At 36.5% G+C, this 21,119-nt stretch overlaps 1 protein-coding gene across 7 annotated transcripts in view; it reads right to left on the bottom strand.

The window, feature by feature from the left end:
• NRG3 (neuregulin 3) overlaps positions 1-21,119 on the bottom strand; it is a 1,171,842-nt gene that overhangs the window by 127,584 nt on the left and 1,023,139 nt on the right. For 4 of the 7 annotated variants that reach the window (XM_043926573.1, XM_043926575.1, XM_043926571.1 and 1 more), the window contains exon 4: positions 11,302-11,328. In XM_043926573.1, coding sequence (XP_043782508.1) covers positions 11,302-11,328 — 27 coding nt within the window. The remainder of the gene's footprint in view (positions 1-11,301; positions 11,329-21,119) is intronic. The other 3 variants (XM_043926576.1, XM_043926572.1, XM_043926577.1) reach the window with 1 other exon arrangement.

Genomic DNA, 21,119 nt, shown 5'->3' with positions numbered 1-21,119 from the left:
AGGTATAGAACCTAGTATTCTCCACATGTATGTGAACTCAAACCCTATTTACATGTGTGAATATGAGCCATGTACTAACATCTGGCAGATGTTTGAGAAACTTCTCACATTTTTTGTAAATAATAAATAAATCACTAAAACATCAATCAAAGTCCTTTTTGCACTGAACTGCAATGATTAGTTTTGCAAGTCTGTCCCACACACTGAATGTAAATTTTCTCCAGAGTCTTCTGTATTTGTTTTTGTGTTGCTCTGGTCTGGCACACAGCCTGACCTTCTAAAGTGGCTCCATGAATTCTGATTAGCTGAACCATTGAGAGCCCATGAAACAGACTCTTTGTTTATTGAGAAGCAGCAGTATCATCCTCACTATGCTGCATCTTCAGATGTTCCATCCACCACCCATTTTTATCTCTCTCTCCTATTCTGCAGATCCATCCTGGCTCCTGAAGCAATGGTCAGGGAAAACTGCATATAAAAGCCCATTTTTTTTAACCACTTTGGTATTTACTTTTCAATGACAATGTGAACTTTTAAAAAAACTTTTTTCCTCTTTCTAGAACATTTCAGAAGATGTTTAGAACCTATCAACTACTACACATTTTAGATAATTGGTATATAAATGTAATTAACTAGATTATGGTTAAGATCTCAAATTCTTTTGAATCCAGTTTGACAATTCAAAAATCCAGCCCTGTCTGTTAGATTTTCAATTCAACTTAATTCAATCTGATTAAGTACAATCATAATTCATATAAAGTTCAGTAAATTTATGAGTGTCTAATCTATAAAAATATTTCCATAGAAGCAACCAGAAGTTTCACTCCTGGCTGATCTGGATCCTCCATATAGCATTTTTTGTCCCAGATCTACCTACCATTAAATTGACATAACTCATGCTTCATTATATTACAAAAAAGTTGATGAGAATCCACCCAAGGTTGTGCTGAAGTCTATATAGTTACTACCCACACATAAACTCCCAATCTAGTCACTCAGCAGCTTAATGAAAATTATCCTAATATTAATAAAGCAAAAATGTAGCAGCCTTAAACTATCTTTCAGTGAACAGCCCTGCTCTTTCCAATAGTTCACAACAAATAGATTCCTCAGTGTCTACATACAAAACTTCATTTGCCAAATCCAGTCTAAAAATTTACATATTTACATAAATGCCCATTTCTCCTTTGTAGAAACAATAACTAATATACCTGTATATTTTTCCAGTGTATCTCATGATTATAGCCATTCCTCACAGAAGATAACTGAAAGAATCTGACCCCATCTGAAAAATTTGTTTAAAATAAACTAAAATTCTGAATTTAGTTTATTCAATGAATTAGTCTGACTTTGTTTAGAGACTTTTACTTCTAACCACTGGAGGTACCAATATGAACTAATAACTAATGCTAAATTAATTATACATATAAAGCCAAAATATTATCCTTACACACATGGCTAGGAAGTTTTGAGGAAGAACAAGTCAAATCAAGGTATCTCTTTATTAAAACGAAGGGAGGGAGGAAGGAAGGAAACTTGGAGATGCTTGTGACTAAGAGAGCTGAATTATTAGCTCTTATACTGACATTTACATTAAAAATTCATAATGTAAAGAGAGAGAGTGGTCGTTTTGCTGAAGAGAAAAATAAATGAGAAAATAAGACTGTTTATTAATCAGCATTTGGGGAAATCACTGGGAAGATGGTTCAACTCACTATTCCATTTGGCACATGTCAGAGATGGATGTGCAAGGCTTTTATATCACAATGGCATTCAATAGTAGAGGTACTGAACTAATGCCACTCAATCGTCTGTGATCACCAAGAAACCTTCTAATATAATACAACTTCGGTAGATTATTTTCCATGAGATATTGAAACTATCAGTCAATGGGAGCCTTCTGCTACATGGCAGTTCTTTAACACGCCAGTTAAAATTCTGAATGTAAAGCTATAAACTGGCATCTGGTTCATTTTCATTGTTTGTCACTTACATAATGTGAATTATTACCTAAGATTCTTATGACCTCATGGTACTTGGAAAATATTACCTCTAAACCTTAGGACTAGATACAAAATTGCATTGTCAGTTGAAACACTGCTGGAGTACAACCTTTCTCAGTTTTCAGGAACCCCTCATTGTGGTAGGCATTCAACAGAAAGCCACTGGTAGAATTCAAGAACTCTAGGGAAGATCTAAATAGGCATTTCTCCAAAGAAGACATACAAATAGCCAAAAGGCACATGAAAAGATGCTCAACATCACTAATTATTAGAGAAATGCAATTCAAAACTACCTTTAGGTACCACCTCACGCTGGTCAGAAGGGCGATCATCAAAAAATCTGCAAACAATAAATGTTGGAGAGAGAGTGGAGAAAAGTGAATCCTCTTACGCTGTTGGTGGGGATGAAAACTGATACAGATACTATGGAGAATATTATGGAGATGCCATAAAAGAATAAAAATAGAACTGCCATATGACCCAGCAATACCATTCCTGGGCAAATAGCCGGAGAAAACCATAATTCAAAGAGACACATGAATCCCAATGTTCATTGCAGCACTATTTACAATAGTTAGGACATGGAAGCAATCTCAATGTACATCAGTGGAGGAATGAATAAAGAAGATGTGATACACACACATACACACACACAGTGGAATATTATTCAGTTATAAAAATGAACAAAATTGTGTAATTTGCAGAGATATGGATGGATCTAGAGACTGTTACACATAATGAAGTAAGTCAGAAAGAGAGAAACAAATACTGTATATTAATACATATATGTGAAATCTAGAAAAATAGTATAGAGGAATTTGTTTGCAAAGCAGAAATATAGACACAGATGTAGAGAACAAAGGTATGGACACCAAGGAGGGGGGAGACAGGGGTGGGACAAATTGGGAGATTGACACATAAATAATACTGATACTATGTATAAAATTGATAACTACTGAGAACTTACTGTGTAGCATAGGGGTAAGAAAAAGAAAGTACTATCTGTTTGTAGGACATATATTGAGGTAAAAATTCATTCCAATATACATCAGATGCAGAGGAATACTGTTTGATTCCATTTATATGAGATACCTAGAATAGTCAAATTCATAGAGTCAGAAAATACATTAGTAGACGCCAGGGGCTGGGGCTTGGGGGTGAGTGGGGAGACAGGGAGCCAGTGTTTAATGGTGACAGAGTTTCAGGTGAGGAAGGTGAAAACTTTGGGAGATGAATGATGGTGAGGATTGCGCAACAACTTGAATATACTCAGTGCCCTTGAATGCGCAATTAAATATGATTACAATAGTATGCTTTGTATTATGTGAATTTTAACACAATTAAAAAAATAACATTAAAAAAAGAACTCTGGAGGAAGACAGACTTTGATTCAAATCCTGTTTTGCCACCTCCTTATTCTTTGGATGAGATATTTCACCTAAACAGATATCACTTTGTTATTTATAAGTTAAGAATATAAATAGTTTCTACCTCATGCAAGTTTTTGAGAGTACAATGAACTAATATAAATCTGGTGGCACATGTCAAGCATTAAATAATGGTAATATAGTACTCTGAGATACCTGCTTTTCCATGTGATTTAATATAAGAAAAAACTAAACAAATACCCTTTTGAATGAACACATTTGAATTAACACCCTCTACAAACACATTTATCCATAAATTACCATTTTACTTTATAATATGATATAGTCAAGTGAATATAAACATTTCTGTCCCAAATAAGTATAATTCAGAGATTTCAGCCCAAAGAAGGGGGTTCCTCACTACTGTCTAATGCCATGTCATAAATTAGGGTGTACACATGAATTCATTTGACTGACATATGAGTTTGTTAGATTTAAAGGAACACACACCAAGTCATTCAGAATAAGCAGCATAGCTTTAAAGAAAGTATCCCTATCTTGTATCATCTAAACAGAATTAGAAACTGGTCATATCTCAGGAAATTCTCTTTAGAGATTACTAAAATATTCTAAAACTATTTTTCTTTCTACATGAAGGGATGAAGAGATATTAAATATATGGTAAAGTTTGAACTTTGAATTCCTAAAGGAAATCAGTCCTGAATATTCATTGGAAGGACTGATGCTGAAGCTGAAGCTACAATATTTTGGCCACCTGATACGAAGAACAGACTCATTGGAAAAAACCCTCAAGCTGGGAAAGATTGAAGGCAGGAGGAGAAGGGGGCAACAGAGGATGAGATGACTGGATGGCATCACCAACTCAATGGATATAAATTTGAGTAGTTCCATCTAGGAGTTGGTGATGGACAGGGAAACCTGGCGTGCTGCAGTCCAAGAGTCAGACACAACTGAGTGAATGAACTGAACTGAAAAGTTTGAAGTAATAATGTTCTCAATTCTGAACCTACACACATAGACGATAGACATTTCTAACTCTCTGCTTATGGAAAACTCAGTATTTCTTCCTTTTGCCTTCTTTTTATTTTAGCTTCAAAATGTAGGAGTATTTTAGAATATCTTTTAAAGATTATAGTTAAAAAAAACTTACTTGTCCCAAATTTTATAAATCTTTTGATTAAAAAATATATACCAGCAGTTACTTAGACTGCATAAATATATTATGCTATCCTAAATGCAATATTAAAGCACAAATAAGACGTCTAACTGACGGACTTCATTTTATTTTTCCATATGAGTATGAAAAAAAATTGCATAAAAGATCTCCCACACAATATTTAGCTCTTCCTATGGTTTGGCAATACGTTTGCAAATGGCACTGCACTTGCTTTTATGTGAGCATTTTTTTTATGCCTAGAACATCAGATTCATCAGGGCATTGTCAGAGACACGGCTGTGTAACAAATAGCTCAAATGGCTATAATGAGATATGCTCCATGACAGAGCACCTGACAGAGTAGCAAGATATTTCTCAGTTAAGAAATCCCTTTTCATGATCGATGCACCTTCCAAACTTGACCAGTCTGACATGCCCTTTGGCCAACTGTCTACTCTGGATGACTGGATGCATTTCTCACACAGCTGAACACGCACTTCTGCTTACAAAAAACTTTGTCTATAACATCTCCTAATCTATCCATGCTATGAGGAAAAGTTTGAATATCTGACTTTAAAATTATAAAATTCTCCCTCATGCATGCATGCATGAGTAGGTTACATCATGAATTCAAGAAATATTTTTGATTATTAGTTGACTATGTCTTTTAATTTTTTACAAACAACTTTGCATTTTTACATAGCTTCAAACTCCTTTCCTAACTATGTCAGTTAACTGTATTTTTTAAACTGATACTACATTCTAAAGTGGTATATCTTTGTTGAAATTTACATTGTTCCAATCCCAGTTGCATCATTAGAAAAATTCATGAATATATTTACAGAAAAATACTTTTGAGTCCTAACAGTTTTATGGACATTAGGTTTGGCATGGTTTATTCAGTAGGATAATTATTCTTCAAAGTTAATAAATTAATACAAGACACTTTTTGGTGAAGTGTTTTTACTGAAGTTAATGTCCTCTTCTTAGTTCTAAAGTAGTGACGCTAGGGAGCTGAGAGACCCAGATAGAGAGACCTAAATAAAAGGCTCTGACTAAGTAGAAGCAAAGTGAAGCTAGTATAGATTTGGACTAGAGAAACACTTGATACAGTTTATCCACTTGGGCTGGTACTCATCTTGAATTCCTCCCTCTTACCCCTTCCCCTTATACCCAGGAAGCTGTTTCTAAATTTCCTAAGCCCATTTAGTGGCTTTTATTTTTATTTTTTTTCTTTCATTGTATTTTACCTATGAATTTTTTTTTTGTGCCTATGCATCTTAATAGCACTTGTTATATTCACACTAAACTGTGGAAAATTCTGAAAGAGATGGGAATACCAGACCACCTGACCTGCCTCTTGAGAAACCTGTATGCAGGTCAGGAAGCAACAGTTAGAACTGGATATGGAACAACAGACTGGTTCCAAATAGGAAAAGTGGTATGTCAAGGCTGTATATTGTCAACCTGCTTATTTAACTTATATGCTGGGCTGGAGGAAGCACAAGTTGGAATCAAGATTGCCGGGAGAAATATCAATAACCTCAGATATGCAGATGACAAAAAAACCCTTATGGCAGAAAGTGAAGAAGAACTAAAGAGCCTCTTGATGAAAGTGAAAGAGGAGAATGAAAAAGTTGGCTTAAAGCTCAATATTCAGAAAACTAAGATCATGGCCTCCAGTCCCATCACTTCATGGCAAATAGATGGGGAAACAGTGGAAACTATGGCTGACTTTGTTTTTTTGGGCTCCAAAATCACTGCAGATGGTGACTGCAGCCATGAAATTAAAAGATGCTTACTCCTTGGAAGGAAAGTTATGACTAACCTAGACAGCATGTTAAAAAGCAGAGACATTACTTTGCCAACAAAGGTCCGTCTAGTTAAGGCTACTGTTTTTCCAGTGACATGTATGGATATGAGAGTTGGACTATAAAGAAAGCTGAGCACCGAAGAATTGATGATTTTGAACTGTGGTGTTTGAGAAGACACTTGAGAGTCCCTTGGACTGCAAGGAGATCCAACCAGTCCATCCTAAAGGAGATCAGGCCTGGGTGTTCATTGGAAGGTATGATGCTGAAGCTGAAACTCCAAAATTTTGGCTACCTCATGCGAAGAGTTGACTCACTGGAAAAGACTCTGATGCTGGGAAAGATTGAGGGCAGGAGGAGAAGGGGACGACAGAGGATGAGATGGTTGGATGGCATCACCGACTCAATGGACATGGGTTTTGGTGGACTCCGGGAGTTGGTGATGGACAGGGAGGCCTGGTGTGCTGCAGTTCATGGGGTCGCAAAGATTCAGACATGACTGAGCAACTGAACTGAACTGAACTGAACTGATGTCACCTCAATTATATGTAGCTTTCCCTATTTTTTGTTTCAGAGTCTTTGGTCATTAAGGGGTGTGGATTATATATCTGCATTTTCCATATCTTATATGTTTAGCATATAGTAAGTGTGACAAATGTATAATAGTTAACTAATAATAGAATTCTTGAAGCATATGATTTGCAGTTCTCTGCTATTAATAAGAATTTGTTGAACTTGATGTGTTCGGGTTTTGAGTCCGATCACTGAGTGCACATATGCCATGGCCACTAGGAATACAAAGAACTGGGGAAATGATATATGTGTAAGATCGTGCCACATGCCACAACTAAAGAATTCAAATGCCACAAGTAAAGATCCTACATGCCACAATGAAGATCAAAGAGCCCAAGTGCTGCAACTAAGATCTGGTGCAGCCAAATCTTATTTTTATTTTTTAAGGATTATCACCTTATGATCTATGTTCCAACCCAAGGAAAGATGAAATTTGCATTACCCAAAGCAAGAATGATGAAAGTTGAGAACAAAGGTATTCTGGAATTCATTAACACAAACAGGCACTGATTATTTGTAAGGCACACCAATAAACTGACATAATTAAATTTCTAGAGAGTATGCCTATATATTGGCTAATCAGTTTAATTTATACCTAGAGATGCCATAGTATTAAGATGATACCATCTTCCATGGAACAATTTTACCCATGTGGATTTTAAAATTATGAGTTAAATCTCAATACTTATTCCCAAAGCAATGCACAGAATATTACACATTCAGTTAGAGGAATCTATGGGGGTGAATAGTATCTAGAATTAGTGAGGTCAGTGAAAACAGTTTATTCATTAAGTCTGTAAACCTATTCACCATTCAGAATACTCCATTATTTGCCATTATCTATATGCATACTAAATATTTGCTTTAACTCTGATTTTAGCCAGCCTCTTCCCTCCAAGGCAAATTCAGCTGCTGGAGTCAGATATTTGCACATTGAGAATCCATTCCCTGTAAGTCATTTTTTTTTTAATTTATTTATTTTAATTGGAGGCTAATTACTTTACAACATTGTGGTGGTTTTTGCCATACATTCACATGAATCATTCATGGGTGTACATGTGTTCCCCATCCTGAACCCCCTCCCATATCCCTCCCCATCCCATCCCTCAGGGTCATCACAGTAGACCAGCCCTGAGCACCCTGTCTTTAAAGTTATGCTTTGACTTCAGCTTTTGTAAGACTCATTATAACACCAGTTAGACTGCAGATTCACATAGATGAATGAGACAATAGCTTCTTAGTTTTGCCTACTGGTAACTAAATGATTTTGAATGTTTTAAAACAGACCTCATAATACATATCTTGATTCCACAGCAAATCATTATATTGTAAGGTATCAGTGCCACTGAAAATCCTCAGGGAAAGTTCAATAGGATAATGACTCATCTGTTTCTTTCAATAACAATAATTATCATTGGTGTAGCAAGTTTAATTTACTATAACCATGGCCACATTGACTGTGGAGTTTAATGCTATGCCAGTCCCACACACCACCAGGCCTTATTTCTTATATCTAGAGTCGTTCTTCTATATAACTTCTGGAGCCTCTCTTCTCTGAGCCAGCAATCATCAGCATATAATAGAAAACATTTCTCTATTGATTATATTAAGTACTTGCTGTCCTCAAATGACTGTTGATACTGTCTTCCATGCTGCTATAGCCCATCATCATCAGTAAAAAAGCAAAGTACAAACCACATATCTTTCTCAAAAATTTATACTGTACCACATCACCATATCCACAGTTTCCTGTAATTCCTAGTCCATATGACTACAACCTCTTCATGCCAACAATTTGTTTGAGGACACACATGGTAACTACTCATCATTTCCATTCAAATTATACATTCCTTATTCATTTCATTACATACCTATCTTATAGTCTGTGATGCTTTATTTCAATATTATCTTGAATTTCATTGCCCTTACAAGCTGTCATCACATCTATCTAGCAAAACCCCAAATCTGCAGAAACTAAGGTGTCTGTTTTTTTCTATGATCTAATACTTAGACCATAAAGCACTAACAAGTAATATTGTACAACAGGAATATCAGTTTTAATCAGTTTTAATACAAATACGTAATCACTGGTTTCTAATTAACTCTCAAAACTTATAAAAAATATAACTACTAATATCTTCTACCAGACACAACAAAGGTACCCAGAATTCAAAATTTTCAAACCTAATCTAGTACAAGTCCCCCATAAATCTGTTCTTTTAGTCTTATTTTTCAGAAAATGGACCCACATTTTATCTAAACATGCAAACTATAAATTTTGTAGTCATCCCTGATAATCACCCTTATCTACCTTTCAACATCAATTCCTTTCAAATACTTGTTGCCATGTTTCCAATATCTATCAATTTTTCACATCTTCTATTGTTACACTATTCTTTCTTTAATTAATTTAATTTTTATGGGAGGAAAACTGCTTTACAGAATTTTGCTGTTTTCTGTCAAACCTCAACATGAATCAGCCATAGGTATACATATATCCCCTCCCTTTTGAACCTCCCTCCCACCTCCCTCCCCATCCTACCCTCTAGGTTGATGCAGAGCCCCTGTTTGAGTTTCCTGAGCCACACAGCAAATTCCTGTTTGCTATCTATTTTACATATGGTAATGTAAGTTTCTATGTTATTCTTTCCATACATCTCACCCTCTCCTCCCCTCTTCCCATGTCCTTAAATCTATTCTTTATGTGTGTTTCTCCACTGCTGCCCTGAAAATAAATTCTTCAGTACTATTTTTCTAGATTCTGTATATATGTGTTAGAATATGGTATTTATCTTTCTCTTTTCTGACTCACATCACTCTGTATAACAGGTTCTAGGTGCATCTACCTCATTAGAGCTGACTCAAATGCATTCCTTTTTATGGCTGAGTAATATTCTATTCTGTATATATACCACATCTTCTTTAACCATTCATCTATTGATGAACATCTAGGTTGCTTCCATGGTCTAGCTATTGTAAATAGTGCTGAAATGAACAATGGGACACATGTGTCTCTTTCAGTTTTGGTTTCCTCAGGGTATATGCTTAGGAGTGGGATTGCTGGGTCATATGGTGGTTTTATTCCTAGTTTTTTAAGGTATCTCCATACTGTCTTCCATATTGGCTGTATCAATTTACATTCCCACCAACAGTGCAAGAGCAGTTCCTTTTCTCCACACCCTTTCCAGCATTTATTGTTTGTAGACTTTTTGATGAGGGCCATTCAGACCAGATATTATCACTATTCTGAACTAATATTATTTTGCCTCAAATAGATCTTAGAAATCCTCAATTTTATATTTATCAGTTTTATTCCCTAATTATCATCTGAAAATTTCCTAGATTATAAGTTCCAGCAAATCAGCTTTTATCACCTATTTTTACTTATTATATTATCTGTAGCGTTTTGCATTTTTTCTTTGCTTAGAGTGAGCAATTGATACATATTTGCTGAATTAATGGATGAATGGATACATGAATTTAAAGGTATTATCACAATAAACAAAAATGTATGAAGCAAGCATTCATATCTATATTATATAAGAGAAAAACCTAAAGTTCAACAAAATGGAATCAAGGAAAAACTATAAATTTGGATTCAAATTTTGATCTTCAATTTCACTAACTTTAACTCCTAGGTATCTTTCCATTCTAATACCATGATGCTTATCAGCCCTATGGAATGTGTTTTTAAATCATTTTATTATAATATAGACTCAGAAAATTATGTACAATTCTTAATGTAATTATCTATGAGTACAGAAAATAATTACTGTGGGAGGTATTCTAATCTTTTTAAAAACACACCATAGACTACAAAAACTTTCAAAATAATTATTTTAACTTTGTAGATGAAAACATTAATAGAACCCATACTCCAGAATTAAGATTGACCAAAATGTATCCAAATTATTCACCATGCAAAAGGAAAAAAAATAAAGAGCAGAAAGTAATGAAAACTGATATTTTTAAACCATCACCATTATTGTCTACCATTTATTGAGCATACACCATTTTACAGATATTGTGTTAAGCAATATATGTGTGTAATAAAATAGGAACTAGTCTACACCTATTTACAGATAAGAAAATTGAGAATTAAGAAAGCAAACAAAGCCAGAAACCAAATCCAACTTCTGTCAGCTTTCAAGACAGCACTTAACATTAAATTGCCTTCTCAATAAGTAGTTAAGTCATTCATTTTGAGCCACTACTTAGTGAAAAATTGACAAAAACTTTTTTTTTTTTTTTACTACTAATAGTATCTGATAGTGGGGCATTTCAATTATAATCAGATGAGGAAGAAGAACGGTATACACATTATCAAACAGCTTTTCCGGATATATAAGGAGAAAATTGTTTAGTCTTACCCATGAATTCAATCCCCAAGTGGTCTGCTACACCAAAGTCAGCACATAAGGAAGGAAAACAGAAAATGAGAATAAGGTTAGAGTAAATTCCACACAGAAATCAATGCTTATCAGATTAACCTTTCAAGGCAAAGACTGTGTCTCAGTTATAACAATGTTTGCTTGCAAAAGATAATTTACACTTTGTCCACAATCAGGGATGCTTTGAACACTAATTGGTATTTCTCAACAGTCTGGGATTGAGATGAAATAATATTAACGAGTATGCTAAGTATTATTCCCTGATGGTTCAGTGGTAAAGAATCCTCCTGTTAATGTATGAGACATGGGTTCTATCCCTGAGTCAGGAAGATATCCTGGAGAAGGAAACAGCAACCTATTTCAATATTCTTGCCTGGAAAATCCCATGGACAGAGGAGCCTTGTGGGCTACAGTCCATGGGATTGCAAAAGCATCAGACGTAACTTAGGAACTAAACAAAAACAGCACGCTAAGTATAAATTTAGCCCATAAAAAAGGAAACAAAGGAAGCGGGGGAGGGAGGGAGAAAAGGAAGATAGCAGGGAAGGAGGAAAGAAAGTGGAAAAAAAAAAAAACAACTATTCATACAAAGCATATCTGGAGCTAAAGTTACTTCTGGAATTCATATTTTATGTAGAATAACACTCGGTTAACATTTAACTAATTTGAACTTCTATGTTAATAATAGGTAGGCAAAGAACATCCAGAAAGAATGATGGGATGGAGCCAAAGCAAAACAACACCCAGTTGTGGATGTGAATGGTGATGGAAGCAAGGTCCGATGATGTAAAGAGCAATATTGCATAGGAACCTGGAATGTTAGGTCTATGAATCAAGGCAAATTGGAAGTGGTCAAACAGGAAACAGCAAGAGTGAACGTTGACATCCTAGGAAATCAGCGAACTAAAATGGACTGGAATGGATGAATTTAACTCAGATGACCATTATATTTACTACTGTGGGCAGAAATCCCTTAGATGAAATGGAGTAGTAGCCATCATAGTCAAAAAAGAGTCCAAAATGCAGTACTTACATGCAATCTCAAAAACGACAGAATCTCTGTTCATTTCCAAGGCAAACCATTCAATATCTCAGTAATCCAAGTCCTTGCTCCAATCAGTAATACTGAAGAAGCTGAAGTTGAACGGTTCTGTGAAGGCCTACAAGACCTTCTAAAACTAACATCCAAAAAAGATATCCTTTTCATTATAGGGGACTGGAATGCAAAAGTAGGAAGTCAAGAAACACCTGGAGTAACAAGCACATTTGGCCTTGGAGTACAGAATGAAGCAGGGCAAAGGCTAATAGAGTTTTGCCAAGAGAACACACTGGTCATAGCAAACACCCTCTTCCAATAACACAAGAGAAGACTCTACACATGGACATCACCAGATGGTCAACCCCGAAATCAGATTGATTGTGCTCTATGCAGCCAAAGTTGGAGAAGCTCTATACAGTCAGCGAAAACAAGACTGGGAGATGACTGTGGCTCAGATCAGGTTCCTTATTGACAAATTCAGACTTAAACTGAAGAAAGTGGAGAAAACCACTAGACCCTTCAGGTATGACCTAAATCAAATCCCTTATGACTATACAGGGGAAGTGAGAAATAGATTTAAGGGACTAGATCTGATAGACAGAGTGTCTGATGAACTATGGATGGAGGTTCATGACATTGTACAGGAGACAGGGATCAAGACCATCCCCATGGAAAAGAAATGCAAAAAGGCAACATGGTTGTCTGGGAGGCCTTACAAATAGCTGTGAAAAGAAGAGAAGTAAAAAGCAAAGGAGAGCTTGTTTGGAGGTTCTAGCAGAGGAGCGCAGCTACTCGTATACCCTTGACCGAAGACCAGTCCTCCTCTATCGGGGATGGTCGTCCTCTTCGACCGAGCGCACAGCTTTGGGAGGGACGCACATGGAGAGGGAGGTGGGAGGGGGGATCGGGATGGGGAATACATGTAAATCCATGGCTGATTCATTTCAATGTATGACAAAAACCACTACAATATTGTAAAGTAATTAGCCTCCAACTAACAAAAATAAATGGAAAAAAAAAAAAAAGAAAAGCAAAGGAGAAAAGGAAAGATATTCCCATTTGAATGCAGAGTTCCAAAGAATAGCAAGGAGAGATAAGAAAGCCTACCTCAGCAAAGAAATAGAGGAAAACAACAGAATGGGAAGGACTAGAGATCTCTTAAAGAAAATTAGAACTACCAAGGGAACATTTCATGCAAAGATGGGCTCAATAAAGGACAGAGATGGTATGGACTTAACAGAAGCAGAAGATATAAAGAGGTGGCAGAACACAGAAGAACTGTACAAAAAAGATCTTCACAACCCAGATAATCATGATGGGTTTGATCACTCACCTAGAGGCAGACATCCTGGAATGTGAAGTCAAGTGGGCCATAAGAAGTATCACTACAAACAAAGCTAGTGGAGGTGCTGAAATTCCAGTTGAGCTATTTTAAATCCTAAAAGATGATGTTGTGAAAGTGCTACACTCAATATGCCAGCAAATTTGAAAACTCAGCAGTGGGCAAAGGACTGGAAAAGGTCAGTTTTCATTCCAATTCCTAAGAAAGGCAATGCCAAAGAATGCTCAAACTACCACACAATTGCACTCATCTCACACGCTTATAAAGTAATGCTTAAAATTCTCCAAGCCAGGCTTCAGCACTACGTGAACCATGAAATTCCAGATGTTCAAGCTGGTTTTAGAAAAGGCAGAGAAACCAGAGATCAAATTGCCAACATCCACAGGATCATTGAGAAAGCAAGAGAGTTCTAGAAAAACATCTATTTCTGCTTTATTGACTATGCCAAAGACTTTGACTGTGTGAATCACGATAAACTATGGAAAATTCTAAAAGAAATGGGAATACTAGACCACCTGACCTGCCTCTTGAGAAACCTGTATGCAGGTCAGGAAGCAACAGTTAGAACTGGACATGGAACAAGAGACTGGTTTCAAACTGGGAAAGGAGTATGTCAAGGCTGTATATTGTCACCCTGCTTATTTAACTTATATGCAGAGTACATCATGAAAAACGCTGGGCTGGAAGAAGCACAAGCTGGAATCAAGATTACTGGGAGAAATATTAATAACCTCAGATATGCAGATGACACCACCCTTATGGTGGAAAGTGAAGAAGAACCAAATAGCCTCATGATGAAAGTGAAAGAGGAGAGTGAAAAAGTTGGCTTAAAGCTCAACATTCAGAAAACTAAGATCATGGCATCCAGTCCCATCACTTCATGGCAAATAGATGGGGAGACAGTGGAAACAGTGGATGACTTTATTTTTCTGGGCTCCAAAATCACTGCAGATGGTGATTGCAACCATGAAATTAAAAGACTCTTACTCCTTTGAAGGAAAGTTATGACCAATCTAGATAGCATATTAAAAAGCAGAGACATTACTTGTTAACAAAGGTCCGTCTAGACAAGGCTATGGTTTTTCCAGTAGTCATGTATGGATGTGAGAGTTGGACTATAAGGAAAGCTGAGTGCTGAAGAATTGATGCTTTTGAACTGTGGTGTTTGAGAAGACACTTGAGAGTCCCTTGGATTTCAAGGAGATCCAACCAGTCCATCCTAAAGGAGATCAGTCCTGGGTGTTCATTGGAAGGACTGATGTTCAAGAAGAAACTCCAATACTTTGGCCACCTGATGCAAAGAGCTGACCTATTTGAAAAGACCCTGATGCTGGGAAAGATTGAGGACAGGAGGAGAAGGGGATGACAGAGGATGCGATGGTTGGATGGTATCACCGACTCAATGGACATGAGTTTCGGTGAACTCCGGGAGTTGATGATGGACAGGGAGGCCTGGCGTGCTGTGGTTAACAGGGTTGCAAAGATACGGACATGACTGAGTGAGTGAACTGAATTGAAAGAACAAATGCATGACAGGCCTTAACCAGTAACTCTTCACCCTTCACAAAAAAATACATTCTGCTGTATCTTTTTCCCCTTTATTTGTTAGATGAGGAAACTGCATCAGTGAGACTAAAGATCTTAACAAGAGGAAGATTTGGGCACAAATACAGTCTATCTGACCCTTTATTCCTGTGACTGTTACAAACTTGACAGTGCTTGCTATCCAAAATGAATGGCAGATGCATCCATGTCTGTTTTATATTCCTCTGTTCATCACACCATTTCCACCACCTAAGTATGAAAAGGAGAAAAGATAGCACACTGAAAGATGAACTCCCCAGGTCAGTAGGTGTGCAATATGCTACTGTAGAGCAGTGGAGATAACTCCAGAAAGAATTAAGAGATGAAGCCAAAGCAAAAACAACACCCAGTTGTGGATGTGACTGGTGATGGAAGTAAATTCCGATGCTGTAAAGAACAATATTGCATAGGCACCTGGAATGTTAGGTCCATGAATCAACACAAATTGGAAGTGGTCAAACAGGAGATGGCAAGAGTGAACATCTACATTTTAGGAATCAGCAAACTAAAATGGACTGGAATGGGTGAATTTAACTCAGATGACCATTATATCTACTACTGTCGGGAAGAATCCCTTAGAAGAAATGGATTAGCCAGCATCATCAACAAAAGAGTCTAAAACTCAGTACCTGGATGCAGTCTCAAAAAGACAGAATGATCTCTGTTCATTTCCAAGGCAAGCCATTCAGTATCATAGTAATCCAAGTCTAGGCCCTGACCAGTACTGCTGAGGAAGTTTAATGGTTCTACAAAGACCTACAAGACCTTCTAAAACTAACATCCAAAAAAGACATCCTTTTCATTATAAGGGACTGTAATGCAAAAGTAGGTAGTCAACAGATACCTGGAGTAACAGGCAAATTTAGCCTTGAAGTACAACATGAAGCAGGGCAAAGGCTAACAGAGTTTTGCCAAAAGAATGCACTGGTCATAGCAAACAGCCTCTTCCAGCAACACAAGGGAACACTCTACACATGGATAACACCAGATGGTCAATACTGAAATTAGATTGATTATATTCTTTGCTTCCAAAGATGCATAAGCTCTATGAAGTCAGCAAAAACAAGACGGGGAGTTAATTCTCACTCAGAACATGGACACCTTATTGTCAAATTCAGACTTAAGTTGAAGAAAGTAGGGAAAACCACTAGACTATTCAGGCATGATCTAAAACAAATCTCTATGATTATACAGTGGAAGTGACAAATAGATTCAAGGGATTAGATCTGATAGACAAAGTGCTGGAAGAACTATGGATGGAGGTTCATGACATTTCACAGGAGGCAGTGATCAAGACCATCCTCAAGAAACAGAAATGCAAAAAGGCAAAATGATTGTCTGAGGAGGCCTTACAAATAGCTGTAAGAAGAGAAGTGAAAAACAAAGGAGAAAAGGAAAGATATAAGCATATGAATGCAGAGTTCCAAAGAATAGCAAGGAGAGATAAGAAAGCCTACCTCAGTGATCAATGCAAAGAAATAGAGGAAAACAATAGAATGAGAAAGACTAGAGATCTCTTCAAGAAAATTAGAGATATCAAGGGAACATTTCATGGAAAGATGAGCTCAATAAAGGACAGAAAATATATGGACCTAACAGAAGCAAAAGATATTACAAAGAGGTGACAAGAATACATTGAAGAATGATACAAAAAGATCTTCATGACCCAGATAACCATGATGGTGTGATCACTCAGCTAGAGCCAGACATCCTGGAATACGAAGTCAAGTGTGCCTTAAGAAGCATCACTAGATGCTTCTTAAAGCGATGGAATTCCAGTTGAGCTATTTCAAATCCTAAAAGATGATGCTGTGAAAGTGCTGCACTCAATATGACAGCAAATTTGAAAACTCAGCAGTGGCCACAGGACTGGAAAAGGTCAGTTTTCATTCCAATCCCTAAGAAAGGCAATGCCAAAGAATGTTCCAATTACCGCACAAGTGTACTCATCTCACACACTAGCAAAGTAATGCTCAAAATTCCCGAAGCCGTGCTTCAACAGTATGTGAACCTTGAACCTCTAGATGTTCAAGCTGGATATTAAAAGGCAGAGGAACCAGAGATCAAATTGCCAACATCTGCTGGATTATTGAAAAAACAATAGAGTTCCAGAAAAACATCTATTTCTGCTTTATTGACTATGCCAAAGCCTTTGACTGTGTGGATCACAACAAACTGTGGAAAATTCTTCAAGAGAGGGGAATACCAGACCACCTGACCTGCCTCTTGAGAAACCTGTATGCAGGTCAGGAAGCAACAGTTAGAACTGGACATGGAAGAAGAGACTGGTTTCCAACTGGGAAAGGAGTATGTCAAGGCTGTATATTGTCAGCCTGCTTATTTAACTTATATGTTGAGTACATCATGTGAAATGCTGGGCTGGATAAAACACAAGCTGGTAACAAGATCACCAGGAGAAATATCAATAACCTCAGATATGCAGATGACACCACCCTTATGGCAGAAAGCGAAGAACTAAAGAACCTCTTGAAGAAAGTGAAAGAGGAGAGTGAAAATGTTGGCTTAAAACTCAACATTCAGAAAACTAAAATCTTGGCATCTGGTCCCATCACTCCATGGAAAATAGATGGGGAAACAACAGAAACAGTGAGAAACTTTATTTTGGGGGGCTGCAAAATCACTGCAGATGGTGAACTCAGCCATGAAATTAAAAGAGGCTTATTCCTTTGAGGGAAAGTTATGGCCAACCTAGACAGCATATTAAAAAGCAGAAACCTTTGCCCATAAAGGTCCATCTAGTCAAAACTATGGTTTTTCCAGTAGTCATGTATGGATGTGAGAGTTGGACTATAAAGAAAGCTGAGCTCCAACGAATTGATGCTTTTGAACTGTGGTGTTAGAAAAGACTCTTGAGAGTCCTTTGGACTGCAAGGAGATTCAACCAGTCCATCCTAAAGGAAACAGTCCTGAATATTCATTGGAAAGACTGACGCTGAAGCTGAAACTCATTTTGGCCACCTGATGTGAAGAACTGACTCATTGGAAAACACCCTGCTGCTGGGAACTATTGAAGGCCGGAGGAGAAGGGGACATCAAAGGTTGAGATGGTTTGATGGCATCACCGACTCAATGGACATCAGTTTGAGTCAGCTCCGGTAGTTGGTGATGTACAGGGTACCCTCCCGCACGGCAGTCCATGGGGTCGCAAACAGTCGAACATGACTGAGTGCCTGAACGGAATGTCTGTGATCAACAGTGAGAACTGGGCTCTGATGCATACAGCATTTCAACTCTGGAGATTTGTTTATTTAAATGCAGCTTTCTTATAATAATTCAGTTATTCAGTTTTTTAATTTGTTGCGTTATCTAATGATTATTTCTGTTGTAGTAGTATGTTTCTTAAACGAGAATGAATGAAAAAATATATTGCTACAATCATATTTATTTCCAAGACTAATTTCTGTGCTCTCTCTTATGATTTCTCTATCTGGGAATGATTTTCTTTTTAGAAAATACTCATTTAGTTATCTTGAATATTTCCATGCTTTTCTTTTGCAAATGACTCATTTTAAAATTCTATTGTGGTAGAATATATATAAAATTTGTTATTTTGACAAATTTTAAGGGCACAATTCAGTGATATTAATTACATTCTCAATGTGGTATAACCATGACCAACAGATTTTCAAAACTTTTCCATTGTTTCAAAAGGTAACTCTACTCATTAGGCAATATTTTCTAATTTTCTCCTCCTCCTTTGCCCTGGTAAACTGATGTGCTTTACATAGCTATTAATCTGCCTATACAGAGTTTATTTATTTATTTATTTATTTTTAGTGACTAAGAGCTATTTCAATTGAGAAATATCTCATATGAAGAACTACTGTAATGATTTTTAAAAAGTAGATGCATTTCTTCCTTTCCATGGTATTTTTTTAACCTGCTTAATATAGTTTATGATAGATATCTAGCATACTTTTATAAAAATACAGGATTTTTCCCTGCAAGTAATTCACAAATCAGTGGGAGCCCACAGAGAAAAAGCTCTGGAAATTCTCTGTCATACTGTTATCATGGAAAACTAGAAACTGTGCACAAGATCGAGTGGCCAGAGACCCATAAGCTTGCTCCTGGGGAAGGAGAATGTGCTTTGTGAAAAAATAGAGATTGTAGAAAAGGTGGCTGGACCGCATTTGGGTTCTTGTGTGAATAAAATCTTCATGATTATATGCACTTAGGACACTAGAGAGACTAGAATTGTGGTATTTCAAAGAAGGGATATGGGTGAAATAACTTATCATGAGAATAAAAGTTAAAAACAAACAAACAAACTTCTGCCTACAACCAGAACAGCTATTAGCCCTAGCCTGATTGAACAGGAACTTCCCAGTAGAATTTACAAGATAGATAACCAGCCAGGACCTACTGTATACCAAAGGTAACTCTGCTTAATATTCTGTGATAACCTATATGAGAAAAGAATCTGAAAAAGAATATATATATATATATATATATATATTTATAGACATAAATGAGTCACTTTGCTATACTCCTAAAACTAACACAACATTATAAGTCAACTAGACTCTGATAAAATTAAAACAATAAATAAAATAAAATTGATGTGGTGCAATGGAATATAACTCAGCCATAAAAAAGAATAATGTCATTTGCAGCAACATGGATGTACCTAGAGATTATCATACTAAGTAAAGGAAATCAGAAAGAGAAACAATACTGCATGATATCACTTATATGTGGAACCCAAAATAAGCCACAAATGAACTTATTTATGAAACAAAAACAGACTCACAGGCATAGAAAACAAATTTATGGTTACCAAAGAGGAAAAGGGAGGGATAAAGTAGGGATTTTGAATTAGCAGATACAACCTTCTGTATATACAATAGATAAACAACAAGATCTTACTGTATAGCACAGGGAACTATATATTCAATGTTCTATAATAAACTACCATCTGAACCACCTTGGAATCCTGTAATAAACTATAATGGAAAAGCATATGAAAAAGAATATGCATATATATCCATAACTGAATCACTTTGCTATATATCAGAAATTAACACAACATTGTAAATCAACTATAGATCAATTAAAAACAAAACAAAACAAAAACTTTCCAGCAGAATTAGATGGCTCAGAAATGGCTGGCTATAGTCTGTTTTGCTGGCAAGTATAACTAATGGTCACTCTTCATTCTTCCCACAACCTTGGCTGTTCCATCTCTGTATATGACAGGGGATATGGGGATTCAAGTTTTGTGAGTCTAGAAATTGCAGTAAGAAATGAGTGTCATGTTTGATAAGTTTGAGGGCAATCTAGATACTTTAAATCAGAATGAATTCATAACCAGTAAAAGGAACAGAAAAAAGAACTTTTAAATTATTCAAACACTAAACAGTATAAGTAGATGTCTTAAGAAAATCGGTCTACTTTTAACATAGCAGAACTGTTACATCTAATTATAAGAACTATAATTCTCAGAAATACTGTCAAGCAAGGGAGAATTGTACTCTTCAATTTTATAGAGTAATTGTTTACTTTTTTACAATCAATTCATTTCAGTTCACTCTCTCAGTCTTGTCCAACTCTTTGAAAACCCATGGACTGCAGCATGCCAAACCTCCCTGTCCATCACCAACTCCCGGAGGTTACTCAAACTCATGTCCATCAAGTCGGTGATGCCATCCAACCATCTCATCCTCTGTCGTCCCCTTCTCCTCCTACCTTCAATCTTTCTCCACATCAGGGTCTTCTAATGAGTCAATTCTTCCCATCAGATGGACAAAGTATTGGGAGTTTCAGCTTCAACATCAGTCCTTCCAATGAATATTCAGGACTGATTTCTTT

This window comes from Cervus elaphus, chromosome 15 (genome assembly GCF_910594005.1).
Source record: "Cervus elaphus chromosome 15, mCerEla1.1, whole genome shotgun sequence".
NCBI lineage: Eukaryota > Metazoa > Chordata > Mammalia > Artiodactyla > Cervidae > Cervus > Cervus elaphus.
The sequence above is the reverse complement of the archived record's forward strand: the minus strand, read 5'-3'. Positions and strand labels throughout refer to the sequence as shown.